At 32.7% G+C, this 16517-nt stretch overlaps 7 protein-coding genes across 7 annotated transcripts; 3 read left to right on the forward strand and 4 right to left on the reverse strand.

Moving 5' to 3' along the window:
- The first annotated feature begins 163 nt into the window (after positions 1 to 163).
- On the forward strand, positions 164 to 1395 carry BX664DRAFT_319540 (uncharacterized protein). The gene is made up of 5 exons (XM_051542957.1): positions 164 to 480; positions 553 to 620; positions 709 to 826; positions 913 to 1050; positions 1119 to 1395. The coding sequence occupies exons 1-5, from the start codon at positions 247 to 249 to the stop codon at positions 1344 to 1346; spliced, it is 786 nt and encodes a 261-aa protein (XP_051404338.1). The 5' UTR covers positions 164 to 246; the 3' UTR covers positions 1347 to 1395.
- Positions 1396 to 1805: 410 nt separating this feature from the next.
- On the reverse strand, positions 1806 to 5162 carry BX664DRAFT_271571 (sphingosine-1-phosphate lyase). The gene is made up of 12 exons (XM_051541153.1): positions 5084 to 5162; positions 4989 to 5009; positions 4570 to 4911; positions 4028 to 4170; positions 3788 to 3966; positions 3412 to 3726; positions 3194 to 3338; positions 2880 to 3089; positions 2670 to 2797; positions 2489 to 2599; positions 2339 to 2391; positions 1806 to 2262 (listed from the first exon to the last, which is right to left on the reverse strand). The coding sequence occupies exons 1-12, from the start codon at positions 5136 to 5138 to the stop codon at positions 1958 to 1960; spliced, it is 2007 nt and encodes a 668-aa protein (XP_051404339.1). The 5' UTR covers positions 5139 to 5162; the 3' UTR covers positions 1806 to 1957.
- Positions 5163 to 5888: 726 nt separating this feature from the next.
- Positions 5889 to 6990, forward strand: BX664DRAFT_255242 (uncharacterized protein; the record flags this gene model as incomplete). The annotated part of the gene is made up of 3 exons (XM_051540402.1): positions 5889 to 6414; positions 6510 to 6647; positions 6737 to 6990. 3 exons carry the CDS (start codon positions 5889 to 5891, stop codon positions 6988 to 6990), a joined length of 918 nt encoding a protein of 305 aa, XP_051404340.1.
- A 1899-nt stretch (positions 6991 to 8889) lies between these two features.
- On the reverse strand, positions 8890 to 9360 carry BX664DRAFT_319549 (uncharacterized protein). Its single transcript, XM_051542958.1, has 2 exons — positions 9252 to 9360; positions 8890 to 9195 (listed from the first exon to the last, which is right to left on the reverse strand). Exons 1-2 carry the CDS (start codon positions 9303 to 9305, stop codon positions 8959 to 8961), a joined length of 291 nt encoding a protein of 96 aa, XP_051404341.1. The 5' UTR covers positions 9306 to 9360; the 3' UTR covers positions 8890 to 8958.
- Positions 9361 to 9442: 82 nt separating this feature from the next.
- Positions 9443 to 10564, reverse strand: BX664DRAFT_6550 (Alpha/beta knot methyltransferase). The gene has a single exon (XM_051549678.1). It carries the CDS (start codon positions 10509 to 10511, stop codon positions 9564 to 9566), a length of 948 nt encoding a protein of 315 aa, XP_051404342.1. The 5' UTR covers positions 10512 to 10564; the 3' UTR covers positions 9443 to 9563.
- A 167-nt stretch (positions 10565 to 10731) lies between these two features.
- BX664DRAFT_288447 (cytochrome P450) lies at positions 10732 to 12954 on the forward strand (the record flags this gene model as incomplete). Its single annotated transcript, XM_051541796.1, has 5 exons — positions 10732 to 11079; positions 11209 to 11274; positions 11408 to 11905; positions 11993 to 12124; positions 12207 to 12954. Coding segments are annotated over 5 exons (1559 nt in total), but the record flags the coding sequence as incomplete, so codon positions are not given.
- Positions 12955 to 13195: 241 nt separating this feature from the next.
- On the reverse strand, positions 13196 to 15521 carry BX664DRAFT_363081 (P-loop containing nucleoside triphosphate hydrolase protein; the record flags this gene model as incomplete). Its single annotated transcript, XM_051548357.1, has 7 exons — positions 13196 to 13294; positions 13418 to 14022; positions 14121 to 14295; positions 14392 to 14729; positions 14829 to 14980; positions 15053 to 15351; positions 15411 to 15521. 7 exons carry the CDS (start codon positions 15519 to 15521, stop codon positions 13196 to 13198), a joined length of 1779 nt encoding a protein of 592 aa, XP_051404344.1.
- Between the last annotated feature and the right edge of the window lie 996 nt (positions 15522 to 16517).

Here is a 16517-nt window from a genome sequence, read left to right on the forward strand (position 1 = left end):
GTAACAATATACAACAAAAAAGGGGGGAAATCAAAGGGGAAAATAAGGTTTTGGCTTTCATTGGTCAATGAAAAAAAAAAGAGTAGGTTGCTTGGCTGAGTGTAAATAAAGTTCAATTTTTTTCATTTTCTTTTTTTTCACACACACTTTTTTTTTTTGATCCTTTTTTTTTTTTTACTTTTTTCTTTTTCCGTTTTCTTCCCTCTTTATCATATTCCTTAAAAAAAAAAACTTGGATTATTTTGAATGCAGCATTTATCTCAAGAATACGATTCAAGATCACTTCATCATCCATCTGTAAATAATACAGTTTTTTCAGATCAAAATATGATTCAACAAATGGGAGACGAGGATTCGGATGATGATAGTAGTAAACCGGGCAAAAGATCAGGAAGAAGAAAAATCAAGATAGAGTATATTGAAGATAAGTCAAGAAGACATATCACTTTTTCAAAAAGGAAAGCTGGTATTATGAAAAAGGTAAATTCGTCAGATGCATCTCCTCTTTTAGTTAATACATCAATGGATCGTCATCTTACCTTTTTATAATAGGCTTATGAACTCAGTACATTGACAGGAACTCAAGTATTATTATTGGTAGTCTCTGAAACTGGTCTTGTGTAAGTAACAAAAAAAATAAAAATAAAAATAAAAATAAAAATAAAAATAAAAGATGCTTATTTTTTTTTTTTCATTGATTTTTTTTAGTTACACATTTACCACACCGAAATTACAACCATTAGTTACAAAACCTGAAGGAAAAAATTTGATTCAAGCTTGTTTGAATGCCCCTGAAGCAACTTCTGGTTCTGATCAACATACTGCTGTAAGTGTTAACAAAAAAAAAAAAAAAAAAAAAAAAAAAAAGACGCCATTTATAGATTATTCATTCTTTTATTGTTATTACCTCAGCCTCATCCACCTACATCACCCAAACCAAATCAAACTAGTGCAACCAATATGATCAAATCAGAACCATACTCCTCATCTCTACATCATCATGGATCAAATAATGTATATTCTCAACAACAACAACAACGAGACAACAAGGTAAGTGCTATCATCAGAAACCATATATTTGTTTGATGATGTTTTATTTATTTATTCTTTTCTGATAGGTCCCGTTATCGCAAACATCGAGTTACCATCATACGTCAACAAATGAATCTTACTCTCAGCAACAAAGTTATCATCAACAACAGCATCCTCATCATCAACCTCATTCTTATGGTCCTCCTTCCACCCCTTATCCATCATCTTACGATACAAATCATACTTATCCTTCTTATTCAAATAACAATCATTCTTCTTATTTACATCCCCAAGGTAGCCATTCATCCTTTTAACTCAATAAATAAAAACATTCGAACAATTATTTTTTTTTTGTATGATTTATATATATATATTTTTTTTTTGATGGAATGATTTTTTTTTCTTTGTGAGAATATTATTTGTTGTCAAACAAAAAAAGATATTCTTTTAAAGTTATATCATTGGGTCGATCACTTTGTATTCCCATTTTCATCCCCCATCTGACGTTCATCTCCCGACGTTACCTAAATCATCTCGTATTGGTTGCACAACACATACCGTTCATCCTCCTCATGGTATTTGCCATTACGTAGGAGAATGAACAAATAAAAAGTGACAAATTATTTATTGATCATTGTACAAGTAAATGGTGTAAAACACTTGATATTACATAAGGAATGAATACAAAAGTATTTGTGCAAATATGAAAACATGTTACCATGTACAAACAATAACGAGATATCATCATTCTTCAAATAAACAACGCACACACACACACATGTAGATCAATGATAAGAAAAAAAACAACTTTATTTTGAATTTGTATCATAGATGTATATATATAAAAATTCAACTAAGGAGGGTAGGATAGATAGATAAGGATCTAATAATAATAATAATAATAAAAGGTAGGGAACGAGTTCAATTAAGCTTTGTATAATAGATCAATAAAACCAGCAGCTACATCTTCAACAATAGACTTGTCAGGAATACTTGCAGCAGTACCATAAATGGCCGCCGTACTACCTTTACCACTATCAGGGTTAGTCACCAATTCTTCTACAGATTCCTTGAGATCCTTAACAAATTGATCTGCACTGTTAACCCATAACATTGTCACTGAGATATGTAATGCCGCTGGATTTTGTAAGGGACTGATATTCCATCCGCGTGCTGATAGTTTATCTCCAACATCATATATATTCATTGTTTCTACTGATCCAAAAGCAACTACCAAAAAAAAAAAAAATTGTTATTATTGTAATATCCAATTTATATTTCAATTATTTCTTTCGTTATGACTTACCCACAGGACCAATAGGATCGCCTTTCACATGTAATTGTGGTATCGATTCAATACTATCCATCAAACATAGTTGTTAGCTTACTCCTTCAATAGTTTTTTTTTTTTTTTTTTTTTTTTTTTTTTTTTTTTTTTTTTTTTTTTTTTTTTTACCCTTTCTGAATTTTTCGTCTTGCTTGAATAATTTGTTGACAAGTATCTAAATAACCATCTTCTCCCATTTTCATTAAAGCAGCCCAGCAACCAGCAATCAAAGCACCAGGTCTATAAAAATAAATGTATATTTAAATATATACAGAAAAAAGGTCTGTCAAATCATCCATGTTGAATTTACCTTGAACCAGCCACGCTAGGTGAAGCATAGATACCTCCAGTCCAATCGGCAGATAAGAAATATTGATACTTTCGAATGCTTGGATAACGATACATAATGATGGAGGATCCCTTTGCAGCAAATCCATACTATCGACCAAAAAAAAAAAAAAAAAAATTAAGGTTATCTCATGTATCACTTTTTTTTCTGTTTCTTCTTCCCTCCTCTTACCTTGTGAGTATCACACGAGATGGATGTCACACCATCCACTCTGAAATCGAAAGAAGTAGTGGGTAAACCGGCCTTTTCAAGGAATGGCATGACAAAAGAACCCAAACAACAATCCACATGTAATCCAATCTTGTATTTTTTGGCTAGTTGTCCCAAAGCTACAATGTCATCTGCAATACCATGAGGGAAATTTACCACAGAGCCAGCAATCTATATATGGAAAATAAAAGATTTCATACTCAGTAACCTTTTTGTTCAACAAATATCCTTATATCCGCACCCATATATCTCTTTTTTTTTAAGCTCATTTGTACCATGATTGTATTTCTTGTAATCGCTTTGGCCATCTTCTTTACATCCACCTTGTAAGTAATAGGGTCCACAGGTACAGTAATCAATTTGATATTAAAATATTCAGCCGCTTTCATAAATGCTGCATGAATAGTAACAGGCACTACCCTAAAAGAAAATAAACAAAATATCGATATAAATAGAGTCAGCATAATGATTGATGATTATTACAATACTTTACATTTCAGGATCATGAATGCCTTTCAAATCTTTGTACATATCACGATAGGTCTTGCAAGCCATTACAATAGATTCAGTTCCACCACTTGTCATTGTTCCACATCCAGTTGCAGGAGCGTTATACATACTTAATACCATTGCTACGGATTCAGCTTCCATACGTCGAATACCAGGGAAAACCTCAGGATGTAAAGGATTGGCTACAGCAAACATACGGTAAGCTTCTGCTAAGAGTTCCGTCAATTCATCACCACCATGATAAATTGTACCAGATACTTTTCCACTCTTCCAATCAGCACATTTGATGTTTTGTAATCTATATTCAAAATTATTATTATTATTCCAAAAAGTCATCCTTTTGTATCTCATGATCTTACTTTTTCAGATTATCCAGTACTTCTTGTTGTGACATACCATGTGCAGGTAATCGATGATGATGCGTAATATCGCCTTCTTTGGAGAATATGGATTCTTCCATTTCACGAATAGTCTTATTGAGTTCAGCGTCGATTTTAGCTTGGACAGAAGGTAATTTACGTAGTTGTCGAAATACAAACTAAATCAAAATTACATTAATTCTTAAGAATCACCTTCTTTTTTCTTGTATATTATTTTACCTTTTTAATAAAATCTCTAAAATCAGTTAATGCACGCACAGGACCACCTACAATCACCTTGGCATAAAAACGACCCCAATAATGGTATAAGACCAAGAGAAAGACAATGTTCTTGATGAGTCCAAGCTGTCGACTATCCAATACTCTATTTAAAAAGGAGGTTAATTTTAATAAAGTTTCAGGTTTAGATAAGGAATTGGCCATGATAGAATTTAAAAAGATTAAAAAAAAGAAATAAAAAGGAAAAAAGGAAAAAAAAAAAAAAGAAATGGAAAAAAGAAGACACCAAGGAAAAATAATATATGTGTGCGTTTTGAAAGAGGATTTGAATATCCGCAACAAAAAAAAAAAGTAACTTTCAAAGAACCTAAAAAGGAATGTCAAAAAAAAAGGGTTCATACACAAACATCCAGAATATATTATATAATTTTTATTCAATGAAATCAAAGCTATCTAAATTAAAAAATCTATTAACTATTGAGCTACAACATCTACCTTGGAGATGCGTAATACGGTATGAGTTTGCTTATGTTCAATGGTACGCTTATAGTTCTTTCTTCTTTTCTTCTTGACAATTTGAATCAACTTGCTCTTGGTATGTTCAATCACAGTAGCTTGAATATCGTATAAATTTTCTTGCACATAAGGTTGACCGACCAGTGAATAGTCTTTACTGCCCAATTCTCGTACACGATCCAACTTTAATACATCACCCACTTTGACATCTTTAAGTCGGTTCACAATCACCTTGTCATTTTGTGTAATCAAAAAAGGTCGTCCTGCGATTTCAGCAACTGCATAGTAACGTAATTGATCTCGTAGTTTTTGTACACATGAAGCTGTTGTAGAATCGAGTGATGTTGATAAACCACGACGAAGGATATCTATACAAAAAAAAAATAATAATAATATCAGTCATCTTATAACAAATAAAAAAGAATTCTTAAAAGTGACATTTTACTTGATGGTGATGATAAAGTAGCTAAATAAAATAAAAAATAAAAAAGTATCAGGAAAAGTTCATCAATTTATTTTATATTCTAAAATGGAACTTACCTCTTATACTGGATGATGCATGGATACCAACGTTTCGTAAGGCTGAAAAGAACATGGTAAAAAAATATAAAGTGAAAAGAAAAGAAAAAAAAAAAATAGAAACAAAAATGGAGCCCAGATTTTTTTTTTTCTTTGGTTCAATTCAGAGCGCCCTGGCAAAATATCAGTGGCTGAGCATTGCCACAACTCATTCAGTCTACTTATCTTTTTTTCGCATGATTTTTTTTTTTTTTTTTTTTTTGATCTCTCCCATTTCCCCACTCATGCAATTTGTCCAATAGTTGAACATCATTTCCGATGATAGGTAATGAAAGTTGTTCTTTCCAAAAAAAAATATTATATATAAAATCATTTATTTATTTTTAATGTACCCAAAAAAAGTACATAGTTATTTCAATTGAATTCTTTTAATAATTGTGGACAAAGAGAAGTTTTTTAATTTTGAAAATTGATAATAAAATTCGATTTTAAATGAGAATCACGAAAAAGAAAGTTTTACATGAAAAGGGAAATTCATCAATCATGGGAAAATTTTTGCCCGGTTTCCTTGCTACTATTTATGCCTCTTTTTTTTCTTTTTTCTTTTTTTTCTTTTACTTCTTCTCATCATCCTTTCTTTTTTTCTTTTTTTATTTCTTCTTCTTCTTCTCTTCCTTTCTTTTTTATTCTATTGCAAATGGTATTATATAAATTCATTGCTCGACCTAATATTTGGACAAGACATATCATTCAACGACCTTCCATTAGTATGGGCATGATGGCAATAAGGCGTTCCACGTCATCTTCCAACTCGGAAAAGCAAACGATGATACCAAGCTTTGTTCAAGATTGGCAGCAAACCAAACAACGGGTACGACTGGTGGAAAAGGATACGATAGATGCATCCTCGTTTAATCTTATGGGTAATAGTTTAAATGATCCTATCTATCATCATGACCATCTACCTACGACAGGAACAGAACTCCCACCTGGTTGGCATTTGGCGTATTTCCCTCCTCGGTGCCCTGAACAGGACCTATCCAAGGATGGATATGAACAAGATTGGAAACCTCCTTCTCCTTTTGATCATAGAATGTGGGCTGGTGGTAAACTACGATGGAATCAAAAGAACAGGTTACGTGTAGGTCAAGACGTTACCATGACATCTCAGTTGAAACGACTCGATTGGCATCCTGGAGGTCAACGTGGAGATACTCTTTTCACTTGGGTAGATAAAACAATAGGGAACAAAGATGGTTGGGCCGTTGTAGAAACAAGATGTTGGGCTTTTGTCAAGGATCAACCCGATAAGCCATTGGAAAAGAAGAAACAAAAACAAATATTGAATCAAAGTAAACATTTTGGGCAAAAAAAAAAAAAAAAAAAAGGTAGAGGAATTGGACAACTGACGAGTACTATTTTTTTTTTTTTTTTTTTTTTTTTGTAGATATCCTTGATCATCCTGATTTCACCTTTTCATGGACACCATCACCTATCATGCTTTTCCGTTTCTCAGCTTTGACCTTCAATTCTCATTTGATTCATTATGATCAACAATATTCAAAAGAAGTGGAACGTCAACAAGGTAAAAAAAAAAAAAAAAAAAAAAAAAAAGGTGATGTAAAGATTGTGAAAAAAAAAAGAAAACCTAATATAGATCATGATTCAAATTAGATTGCCTCGTTCATGGTCCTTTGTCACTTACTTGGATGCTAGACAGCCTTCATCGACATCTTAAAAAAGTGGATACAAACAAGTATATTGAATCGTTGGAATATCGATGTTATCGACCATTGATAGTACGTCAACCATTGGTGGTGGCTGGAAAACAACAAGCAGAAAACCCTGGTGATTTCGACCTCTGGGTGCTGGATGCTCAAGGAAATGTGGCCGTACATGGTGTAGCCTCTGTTGGTTTCTCAATGTAGTATAGTTATGATTTTTTTTTATCTAGTTAGTTTGTTGTTGTCAAAGGATGATTTTTCCAATAAACCCTCTTATACCTTATGCTTTTTCGTAATATTAAAGTATTTATCACGACAATGTGTTGGAAATGAAATACATGAACGAAATATCCTCGTTGCGATGATGAATAATGATGTGATGATAATGGAATGGATATGTCTATGTTCCGAAAGTTCTGCCTTGATTTCCATCGAAGTGAAACTAACCTTTGTACGTGATCTTTGTCATCTCACAAAGTTTGGGTATAAAGATAGATAATCCTATATCATGTCGATGCCTGATAGATTATCTCAATTATTCCATGATTTTCTCTTTCTTTTTCATAAATGTGTTCTTGACTGGAAACAAACAATAATAGCAAGTAATTAATAAAAATTAAGGGGATGATAAACTTGATTTTATTTTTTTTGAATATACAAAAAAAAAAAAAAAATAACTATCATAATTAAAAAAAAAGAAAATGAATCATACTAAACTGAAAACTACGAAAAGAAATAAAAGAATCGCCCGAAGCACTAAATATTTTTGATTTTCTTGCTGGTAGGTATATCTTCTCTTCCATCCAATAATCCTGTTCTTTTATATGATTGATGATGTAGATAATCTTGTTGCTGCTGCTGTTGATTGCTGTTGTTATTCCATTTTGATTTGGTGTTGTTCGTACCGTTTGGTAAAGGCCAATAAAAAGTAGAATTAGAATTTGATGTTCCGGTGGCAGTGGCAGGAGTGGTGGCGAATTGTAAAGGACTAGGGAGTTCATTTTGAGTCTGATAAAAATGAGGATAAAAAGAGGATGGACTTGGCAAATTTTGTACAAATTGTTGTTGTTGAGTGGATGTGACTACAGAGTGAAGGTAATTTGTTGATGTATTTTTTGTGTTGCTACCAGTGGCGCTATGATCTGGACGAGAAATCACTGTGGAAGTGGCAATATCTGGAGGATTCTAAAAATAAATATTGGTAAACAGGAATGACAGGGGAAAAAAATTAAAGTTTTCTTTTTTTCTCTTTTTCGATTATAGATGTTACCTGATTTGATTTGATTGTTCCAATTACAGGTGGTTCAACTTCGGCGTTATTTTCCTTCGGTATATCGAGTGTCAATTTCGGCCGTTGCGATAAATAGGTAGTAGAATTGTTCTTTAGATAACCATTGGTTCTTGACGATGATGATGATGACGGTGATGATACTGATGACGATGAAGAAGAAACGTATGATGCTGGTGCACATGAAGTATTCCCATTAATGAATGCCGACGATGTTAGTGTGGAAGACGAATAATTCACATTTGCTGCGTCAGTAATATTGGGAGACGAAGATGGCGTTGAAGACGTTGTTGGCGTTGCTATATTTTTGGAAATTGTCATACTCTGTGATATACTTGACTGATCCAACGATGATGATGATGATTGCATTTTCCGTGCTGTCAGATCGGTAGTTGAATTGATGGTAGATCTCATATGAGAAGGCTGTTCATATCTAGGTTGCATATGGAACATTGGTTTGAGTGACGACTATATGATGCATAAGTAAAAAAAAAAAAAAATGTTCAGTTAATAACAAGTCTTGTGTTTCTTCCTTTGTTTGAAGTGATATGAATTTACATGAGGATCAGAATACAAGGGATAAGGTTGACCTTCAATTGTGTTGTTGTATACCGGATAAGAGGACATGTTAATGGTAGATGAAGTTTCTTGAGTTGAATCAGTCGTAAAAGTGGGTAGATGTCTAGATACCATAGAAGAGGAAGAAATGGAAGGATCTTCATTGTCCGATAGGTCAAGAGAACCATCATCATGATGATTTCTATCACCATTTGCAAACTATGGATGATCATCACGATCAGTATAATAGATTTACCTTTTTTTTTTTTTTTGCTTCTTTTGATTGAATAATACTTACGTCATTATTTGTTTTAGTCTCATAAGGATCACCAAACTGATAGTAGTAAACAGAAAAAAAAAATGATTAATTGGTATATTATATATATATATATATTGAAGTTTACCTCTGTATATCGCATCAATACTTTATCAATATCATTACTTGAATATTGTACCAATTTGTTGTTTGAATTAAAGATAATCAAGGCAATATCACATCCACAAAGTACACTTAGTTCATAAGCTTTTTTCATAAGTCCATTTTTTCTTTTGAGAAAGGTAACCTAAGTGATAATAAATTATTTAACTATTCTTTCCTTTCAAAGTGGATCTAATTTACCTGTCTGTTGCGATCATCATGAATTGGTTGGATCTTGATTTTTCTGCGTCCCATGTCAAGAGTATAAATAGTAAAAAGATATAAATATAAATATATATATATATATATATATATATATAAAAAAAGGATACTGCGAAGAAAAGAAAGGTGTTTAATGAAAAAAGGGTGAAATTGAAATGTATTATAGGCAAAAAAAGAAAAAAAAAACCAATGCACCGAAAAAAATCTAAAAATAGACAAGCTCCCCTTTCCTTTATTGATACTCAGACATGACATGACAAGACATCATAAGTGAAAAAAAAAATATGATTTTTATTTTATTAAACGATTCAATTCATTCATCAATATACCCCCAACACTAGCAACATTCATAGATTCTACATTGTTTGCCATAGGCATGGATATTCTAATTTCATCGTCCAATCCTTGTACACCTTTATGTTCAGAGCTAAGAATCAGCGCTGGTCGTTTCGGTAACATGGGTTCCTTGTCCTTAAAATTCCATAACCATGGACCTGTTCCAATAGTTGGTTGATTTTTTACTTGATCATAATATCCAGTAAGAGGTGACCAGAGATCCGATGTATTCATTGTTTGTGGCATCATATCCGCAACCAAAGGCGTCATATCGTATGATTTTAAAAATTCCACAAGTTGTGATATCGGTAACACGTTATATTTCCATCGTAAATTGAGCGCTCTTGATGCACGTATCGTTTTATCGTTGTAAAAGTCGCATGTTCCTGTAGTCAACACTCCAGAATCCCAACCAAGTGCCTTACCAGTACGTATCAGAGTGCCAAGATTACCAGGATCATTGACATGATCACATACTAAGAACCGATCTACTTGATCTTTGGATGGTAGCGTATGATCAGGTATAGGGATTTCTGCAAACACTTCATGTCTTCCAGGGCGTGAAGCTGTACCAAGAATTCTTCGAGTCAAATCAACATCCACCAAATAGTAATATTCTGAAAGGAAAGCATCAGGATTCTGAATCACTTGTAAAGCAGGGAATTTAATAGCTGATTCAGTATAAGGTTCTCGTTCTGCTGTCACTACTAGACTTTTGATCTGTTGTCCTTCGTCTCGTAATTCACGAATAGTTTTCATTCCTTGTACCAAAACCGTATTTTGTTGTAGGCGATATTGTTTACCTTCACGAAGTTTGATAAAATGTTGTACATATTTATTTTGTTGACTTGCTAGCCGTTTAAATAGTTTTGGAAATTGATATAATGCTGGTTTCGATGACATGTTTGAAATTGAAAGAAAAAGAAACAAGAAAAAAAAAAAAGGAGATTTTCAAAGTCACTGGAAAAAAAAATCAAAAAGAAAAAAAAAAGTGAGTGAGCGGAGTTGCCTTTTTAATCGAACAAAAGAAAAAATCAGGTACAAACAGTAACAAATGATAGTATAAAATAAAACAGAAGGGTCTCTTTTTCTTTTTTAGTTTTATTTTTTATTTGATTACAATAGATGATTACAATTATATTGACTATCACTACATTGAGTATTACTATATACTATGCCAAGAATTATATCAGATATGGATCAGTGAAAAATCAACTTTATCCTCCTTTTGCTCCACAACGAATACCTTTATTTGGCCATACTTTACATTTTATCAAACCAATCTCTGTACAAGAAGTATTTCGATTATGGAGTTTACAGGTTGGATCTGTTTTTACCGTACAACTTGGATCTAAGTATTGGGTAGTACTGAATTCTGTTCAAGCTGTTAAAGATTTAATTGTGGAAAGAAGTACAATTTATTCTTCAAGAGATTTACCTTCCACTTTAGTAGATGATATCATGGCTGGAGGTTAGTTTTCTTGTTTTTCCAAAAAAAAAAAAAAAAATAGGAAGATTATTTGTATGATGATCAATGATAGAAAAATGTTTGGTATTGTTCTTCTTACCTTTTTTTTTCTTTTCTTTCTTAAAAATATAGTAAATAAAGGTGGTGCCTTTGCTTTTTATCCTTATGGTCCTGAATGGAGACACCTGAGAAGAATTGGTCGGTATATGAAAAATCCAACAGAAAAAAAAAAGCTATTTTTCACTTATCTCTCTTTTTTTTTCCTTTTCTTTTCTTTCTTTTTTTTTTTTTTTTTTTTTTTTTTTATCTTCGTATTCCTTTCATATTAAAGCTCATGGTGGATTGGTGAAAAGAAAGATCAATGATTATCAATCTATCTTCAATGAACGACGAACAGCATTACTTTCGAATATTTGGCGAAATAGTCAACAAAATAACTGTATCTTTCTCACCAATTTTATTGAGCATTACACCATGACATCTATACTTACCATTGCCTTTGGTAACATATGCAACTTTGAAGCAGGTGATACTCGTCTACATGAAGCCTTTGCCTTGACTGAACGTGCTGCTGCAAGTTTTGGCACTCGAGAACAATTGACTGAATTTTTCCCTATTCTCAAATATGTGCTTCCAAGTCGTAAGTCAGAATACAAAGATGTAAGAAAGAAAATGAATGGTTTTTATGGTGGTTTATTGGACGAATTCAAAGCAAAATGGGAAAATGATCAACATGCTACTGAAGAATGTTTTATCAAAGATATCCTGTCTGGGGGAGAACTAACTGATTTACAAATGATGAATTTTATCACTGTGTTTGTTGGTGCAGGTAAATACAAATGAAGCACCATACATAAATCGTAATAGATGATTTGACCTGATTCTTTTTTTTTTTTTTTTTTTTTTGAATAAGTAGGCTCTGAAACAACTGCTTCCACTCTAGAATGGATGATTGCCCTTTTAGGGAATGATCCTGATATTCAAGATAAAGTATATAAAGAGATTGAAGAGAACGTTGGTTTGGATCGACTACCTGAAGCTAATGATGGTAAGGAAATGTTTTTTTTTTTTTTTTGTGATTGATGTTCTAACATACAAACGATACATGATAAATTTTTATCTCGACATAGAACGATATCTCCCCTATCTACAATGTGTTATTCATGAAACTCTTCGATTTCGTTCCCCAGCACCAATGGCAGTACCTCACGCAACCAGTGAAAATGATATCTACAAAAATTGGCTCATTCCAGCAAACACCACCATCATTATCAATCTGCACGCCATTCATAAAGATCCTATTCGATATCCCAAGCCTGATCTATTCTACCCTGATCGTCATATGGATTATGTTCAACGACAACTACATCAACAAACACAACGATTTAGTCAAACAATAGAGGATCGCCCTCATCTTGCCTTTTCTACAGGACGACGTGTATGTGTAGGAATTCATCTGGCTGAAAGAAGTATTTTTATGGCTGCAAGCGCTTTATTAGCATGTTTTCGCTTTGAACGTGAATCTATGGATCTCATCGACATCGACACTCCAAAAGATATTCGATCACCCACTCTTAGTCCTTCCCCTTACAAGATCAAGGTTATCCCAAGGCATGATCATGTTGACTCCTTCCTTACAGTTTAGTTTTACCTTAATTTTTTTTTTTCTAGATTAGCAATCTTATATTTCTATCATGATTGGTTAATAAAATTCATTTTATTTACGCTACTTTCTACAATTGTTTTAGTAGCCATCTACGTCCTGTCATCATATATAACCATCATCTATCATACTATTCTCCACTACGCAACCTTCGTCACCATCATATGATTAACATCTGCCTTTATCCATTATCACCAAGACGCCGTACTTATTGCCCTTTTGTTGCATTCCGTCCTAGGTACGGTACACATAATAGAAATCGTTTATAACGACAAAGATCTTGTGTATAGAACTGCATGTTCGCTTTATTGTAAAAATAAATAAATACTTGTTTAAATGCATGAATGATGATGAAGATAATATAAACAAGGGAAAAAAAAAAGGAATGAAGAAGAGTAACTAAAGTAAATAAAGATGTACTGGTATTTTCTATTATTCTAAAGTGGATAATCTATTCTAATTGTTCATATTATTGAAATACTTGGGAGCTGCCAAAGGTAACCAGGCACTTTGAATGGTAGATACACTTCGAACATAATGTTTGGTAGTAAATACCTATAGATAGACAAATAGGAGCAAAAGACAAAATAATAATAATAATAATAATAATAAAGGTGTTAATAAATGCTCTGCTCTTTCTAAAATTGTACTCATCACTTTTATTTTTTTTTCTCTTACCAGTTCATTGTACATGATGCCTTCCACACGTTTTCCAAACATGGCCGATCCAGGATGTATTTTAACAGTTTGACTACCAGCAACGCTTTTATAAGATCCATCAGGTTGTAACAAAGCCGAGTTTTGAAAAAATCCAGTCAAAAAGCATTTCAATACTTGATCTGTATCAGTACCACAAGTTGTAGAAGGATTGATGCCAATACGTTCACAAAATCGAATAAGCTGATCCCTAACATCCAAGGCTATCTTGACGTTTCGAATGTTGATAAAATGATCCTTGCACCACCCAATGTCACCTTTCACTTCCCAATAAGCTTTGAGCACGTTCAGTAACGTCAGATGATCACCATCAGGATGTAAGAATTTCCGCCTTGATTCATTCGCTTCTTCACGTTTGTCCGAAGGTGTAAAGAAGATGGAATCTACAGATAGTAACGATACAATGGCTATTACTTCCATAGAGCATCCATAATCACTAGATTGAATAATCACTTTGGAAAAAGTGGGATCCAGTGGAAATTCAGACATTTTCTTTCCTAATGTTGATAAATGTCCTTTGTCATCAATGGCACCAAGTGCATAAAGTTCTTCAAGAGCGCGAATTACTATTAGTTTGTAAAAAAAGAAAAAAAATGGAAATATGAGAAAAAGTTTGAGAAATAATATATATATATATATATATGAAGGCATTGATTTTACTTACATGAAGCTCTAGAGGGTCGATCCATATAATCAAATTCCAAGACATTGTCAATACCAGAAGCTTTCAAAGATAATACAGCAGCAGCTAGGTTACATCGACGTATTTCAGGTACTGTGTCATCATCTAATTCCCTAAATGCATCTTCAGTATATAGTCTATAACATACACCAGCAGCCTATCAAAATCGATAATTAAAAAAAAAAAAAAAAAGATATTAGATATATCCAGGATTTTTCAGAAAAAATATTATTTTTTCATTTGTGGTTTTTACCTCTCTTCCAGCACGACCGGTTCGCTGCCAAGCAGAGCTTTTGGATATAGGATGGAGCAATAAGGATTCAACACCAATTTTTGGATTGAAACCACGTAACTTGGCCAAACCACAGTCAATGACATATTTGATTCCAGGAATAGTAATACTTGTTTCGGCAATGTTGGTTGCTAGAATCACCTTACGAGTTTTTGGAGGCGCGGGATCAAAAACTTTTTGTTGTTGTGATGGAGGTAAAGCAGCAAATAAAGGACAGGCTAATAATTTTTGCTGAGAAGGTTTTAATTGAGATGCATATTCATTGATGAGTGATGTGAGTGTTTCAATTGCGTCTTGTCCTATTATCAACAAAAATAAGAAGATGTGTTAGTAAAAAGAAAAAAAATGATATTTGTCAGATTCATATTTTTCCTTTTTTTTTTTTTTTTTTTTTTTACCAGGTAAAAACATTAATATATCACCCTTAGGATTCTTGACATGGATTTGGAAGATAGTGACCAAAGATGCATCCAAGTAGTCTGCTTGAGGTTCTTGAGTAAAGTAAGTATCAACAGGAAATAATCGACCAGAGACATAGAGGATCTTTGCACTATCAAACAGATATATATAAATATATATACTAAACACATCAAAAATGGATAACCATTTCTATTTTTCTTACCCATCAAAGAATTCACTAAACTTTTCAGCATCTAATGTAGCACTCATGACGACAATTTTGAGTTCTTCCACATCTTCACCGTTGGCACGTTTTTCCTTTCGGATTCTTTGAATTTTCTTTACCATACCAAATAACATATCCGTTCGTAGGGTTCGTTCATGTGCTTCATCCAAAACAATCACTTTGTATCGTAATAATAATTCATCAGATAAAACTTCCCTGAGTAACATACCATCAGTCAAATATTTAATCAATGTAGCATCACTTGAAGTATCATCGAAACGCACAGTATAACCAATCTAAATATATAAAATATATCTTTCAATATTAACTCTTTTACATATATATATATATTTACTTTTCCTCCAAGTGTAGTCAAAGTTTCTTCTGCCACACGTTTCGCCAAATTCACAGCAGCAACTCGTCTTGGTTGAGTGACAGCAATGGCACCTTTATCGTAGGACGCCATTCCTGCTTCCAATATAAATTGAGGAATTTCTATTGAATAAAAAAAAATAATTAAAAATAATTAAAAATAAGATCAACTATTCATAATGAGAGAACTTACGAGTAGTTTTCCCTGAACCAGTTTCACCCATAACAATGACAGTAGAGGCATCTTGTATATTTTGAATAATAGAATCTCGACCTAAATATATATATAAAGTTAATATAAATAATGAAATGATATCAACCTTATATTACCAGAATAAATAGGAAGTTGTTTACGAAATTGGAGCATTTCCTTTTTCTTTTGTTTGAATGTTGTGTGATCTATAGATTGCTTGTCACTGGCATGAAATTTTTGATCCTGTTGTTGTTGTATCTTTTTCTTTTTATTGCTTTGTTGTGATACATGTTTATTATTAAATGGTTTGTTGACATTGCTAGTTTCCTGGTCTTCGTCAAAATGGATTACTCGTTTCATATTTTAATCGTAGATCAAAATTTTGTCGGTCAAGGAGAAGAGGAAAAAAAAAAAAAACAAATGCCAGAAGACAAAAGGCACAAATTCAACCACCGACTCAATGCCTTTTTGATTTTTTTTTCTTTTCCCTTTTCCCTTCTCTATTGTTCTTATCTTGTATCTAAATATCAAGTTTATCAATAACCTCGATATTTTTCTTTTTTCTTTTTTCTTTTTTTTTTGCGCAACCGTGTCATTTTGTTTATCAACTATCGAAAAAATCTGTTTCGGCGCATTTTTCCGGTTACTGCGTTTGGCGGTAAGAAAACGACAAGTTTGGTAAAAACATACTATTTCAAGTTTTTAGGTTTGTCGACCATTTGGACAACCCTTTCTTCTTTTTGAACATCTACTATTGAATGTGGTGACATGGCAAGCTATCTTTGTTTATTCCTGACTCTTGAATTATTTTGGTGACATTATCTTCATGGCCATTCTTTTTGTGTGTATTGAAAAGAAAGGAAAAAAAAAAAAAGTAAGTTAAAAGCAATCAGGCGA

This window comes from Halteromyces radiatus, assembly GCF_025201355.1.
Source record: "Halteromyces radiatus strain CBS 162.75 chromosome Unknown BX664scaffold_1, whole genome shotgun sequence".
Taxonomy (NCBI): Eukaryota; Fungi; Mucoromycota; class Mucoromycetes; order Mucorales; family Cunninghamellaceae; genus Halteromyces; species Halteromyces radiatus.

Excerpts from the sequence above, each read along its gene's own strand:
- BX664DRAFT_319540 (XM_051542957.1), top strand. The coding sequence starts at position 247 with ATGCAGCATTTATCTCAAGAATACGATTCAAGATCACTTCATCATCCA. Across the intron at positions 481-552 it reads AAGCTGGTATTATGAAAAAG|GCTTATGAACTCAGTACATT; the intron begins GTAAATTCGTCA and ends TTTTTATAATAG. Across the intron at positions 1,051-1,118 it reads AACAACAACGAGACAACAAG|GTCCCGTTATCGCAAACATC; the intron begins GTAAGTGCTATC and ends CTTTTCTGATAG.
- BX664DRAFT_271571 (XM_051541153.1), bottom strand. The coding sequence starts at position 5,138 with ATGTTCTTTTCAGCCTTACGAAACGTTGGTATCCATGCATCATCCAGT. Across the intron at positions 3,090-3,193 it reads TTACAAGAAATACAATCATG|ATTGCTGGCTCTGTGGTAAA; the intron begins GTACAAATGAGC and ends TTCCATATATAG. Across the intron at positions 2,392-2,488 it reads AGACGAAAAATTCAGAAAGG|TATTGAATCGATACCACAAT; the intron begins GTAAAAAAAAAA and ends TTTGATGGATAG.
- BX664DRAFT_319549 (XM_051542958.1), bottom strand. The coding sequence starts at position 9,305 with ATGGGACGCAGAAAAATCAAGATCCAACCAATTCATGATGATCGCAAC. Across the intron at positions 9,196-9,251 it reads ATGATGATCGCAACAGACAG|GTTACCTTTCTCAAAAGAAA; the intron begins GTAAATTAGATC and ends ATTATCACTTAG.
- BX664DRAFT_6550 (XM_051549678.1), bottom strand. The coding sequence starts at position 10,511 with ATGTCATCGAAACCAGCATTATATCAATTTCCAAAACTATTTAAACGG.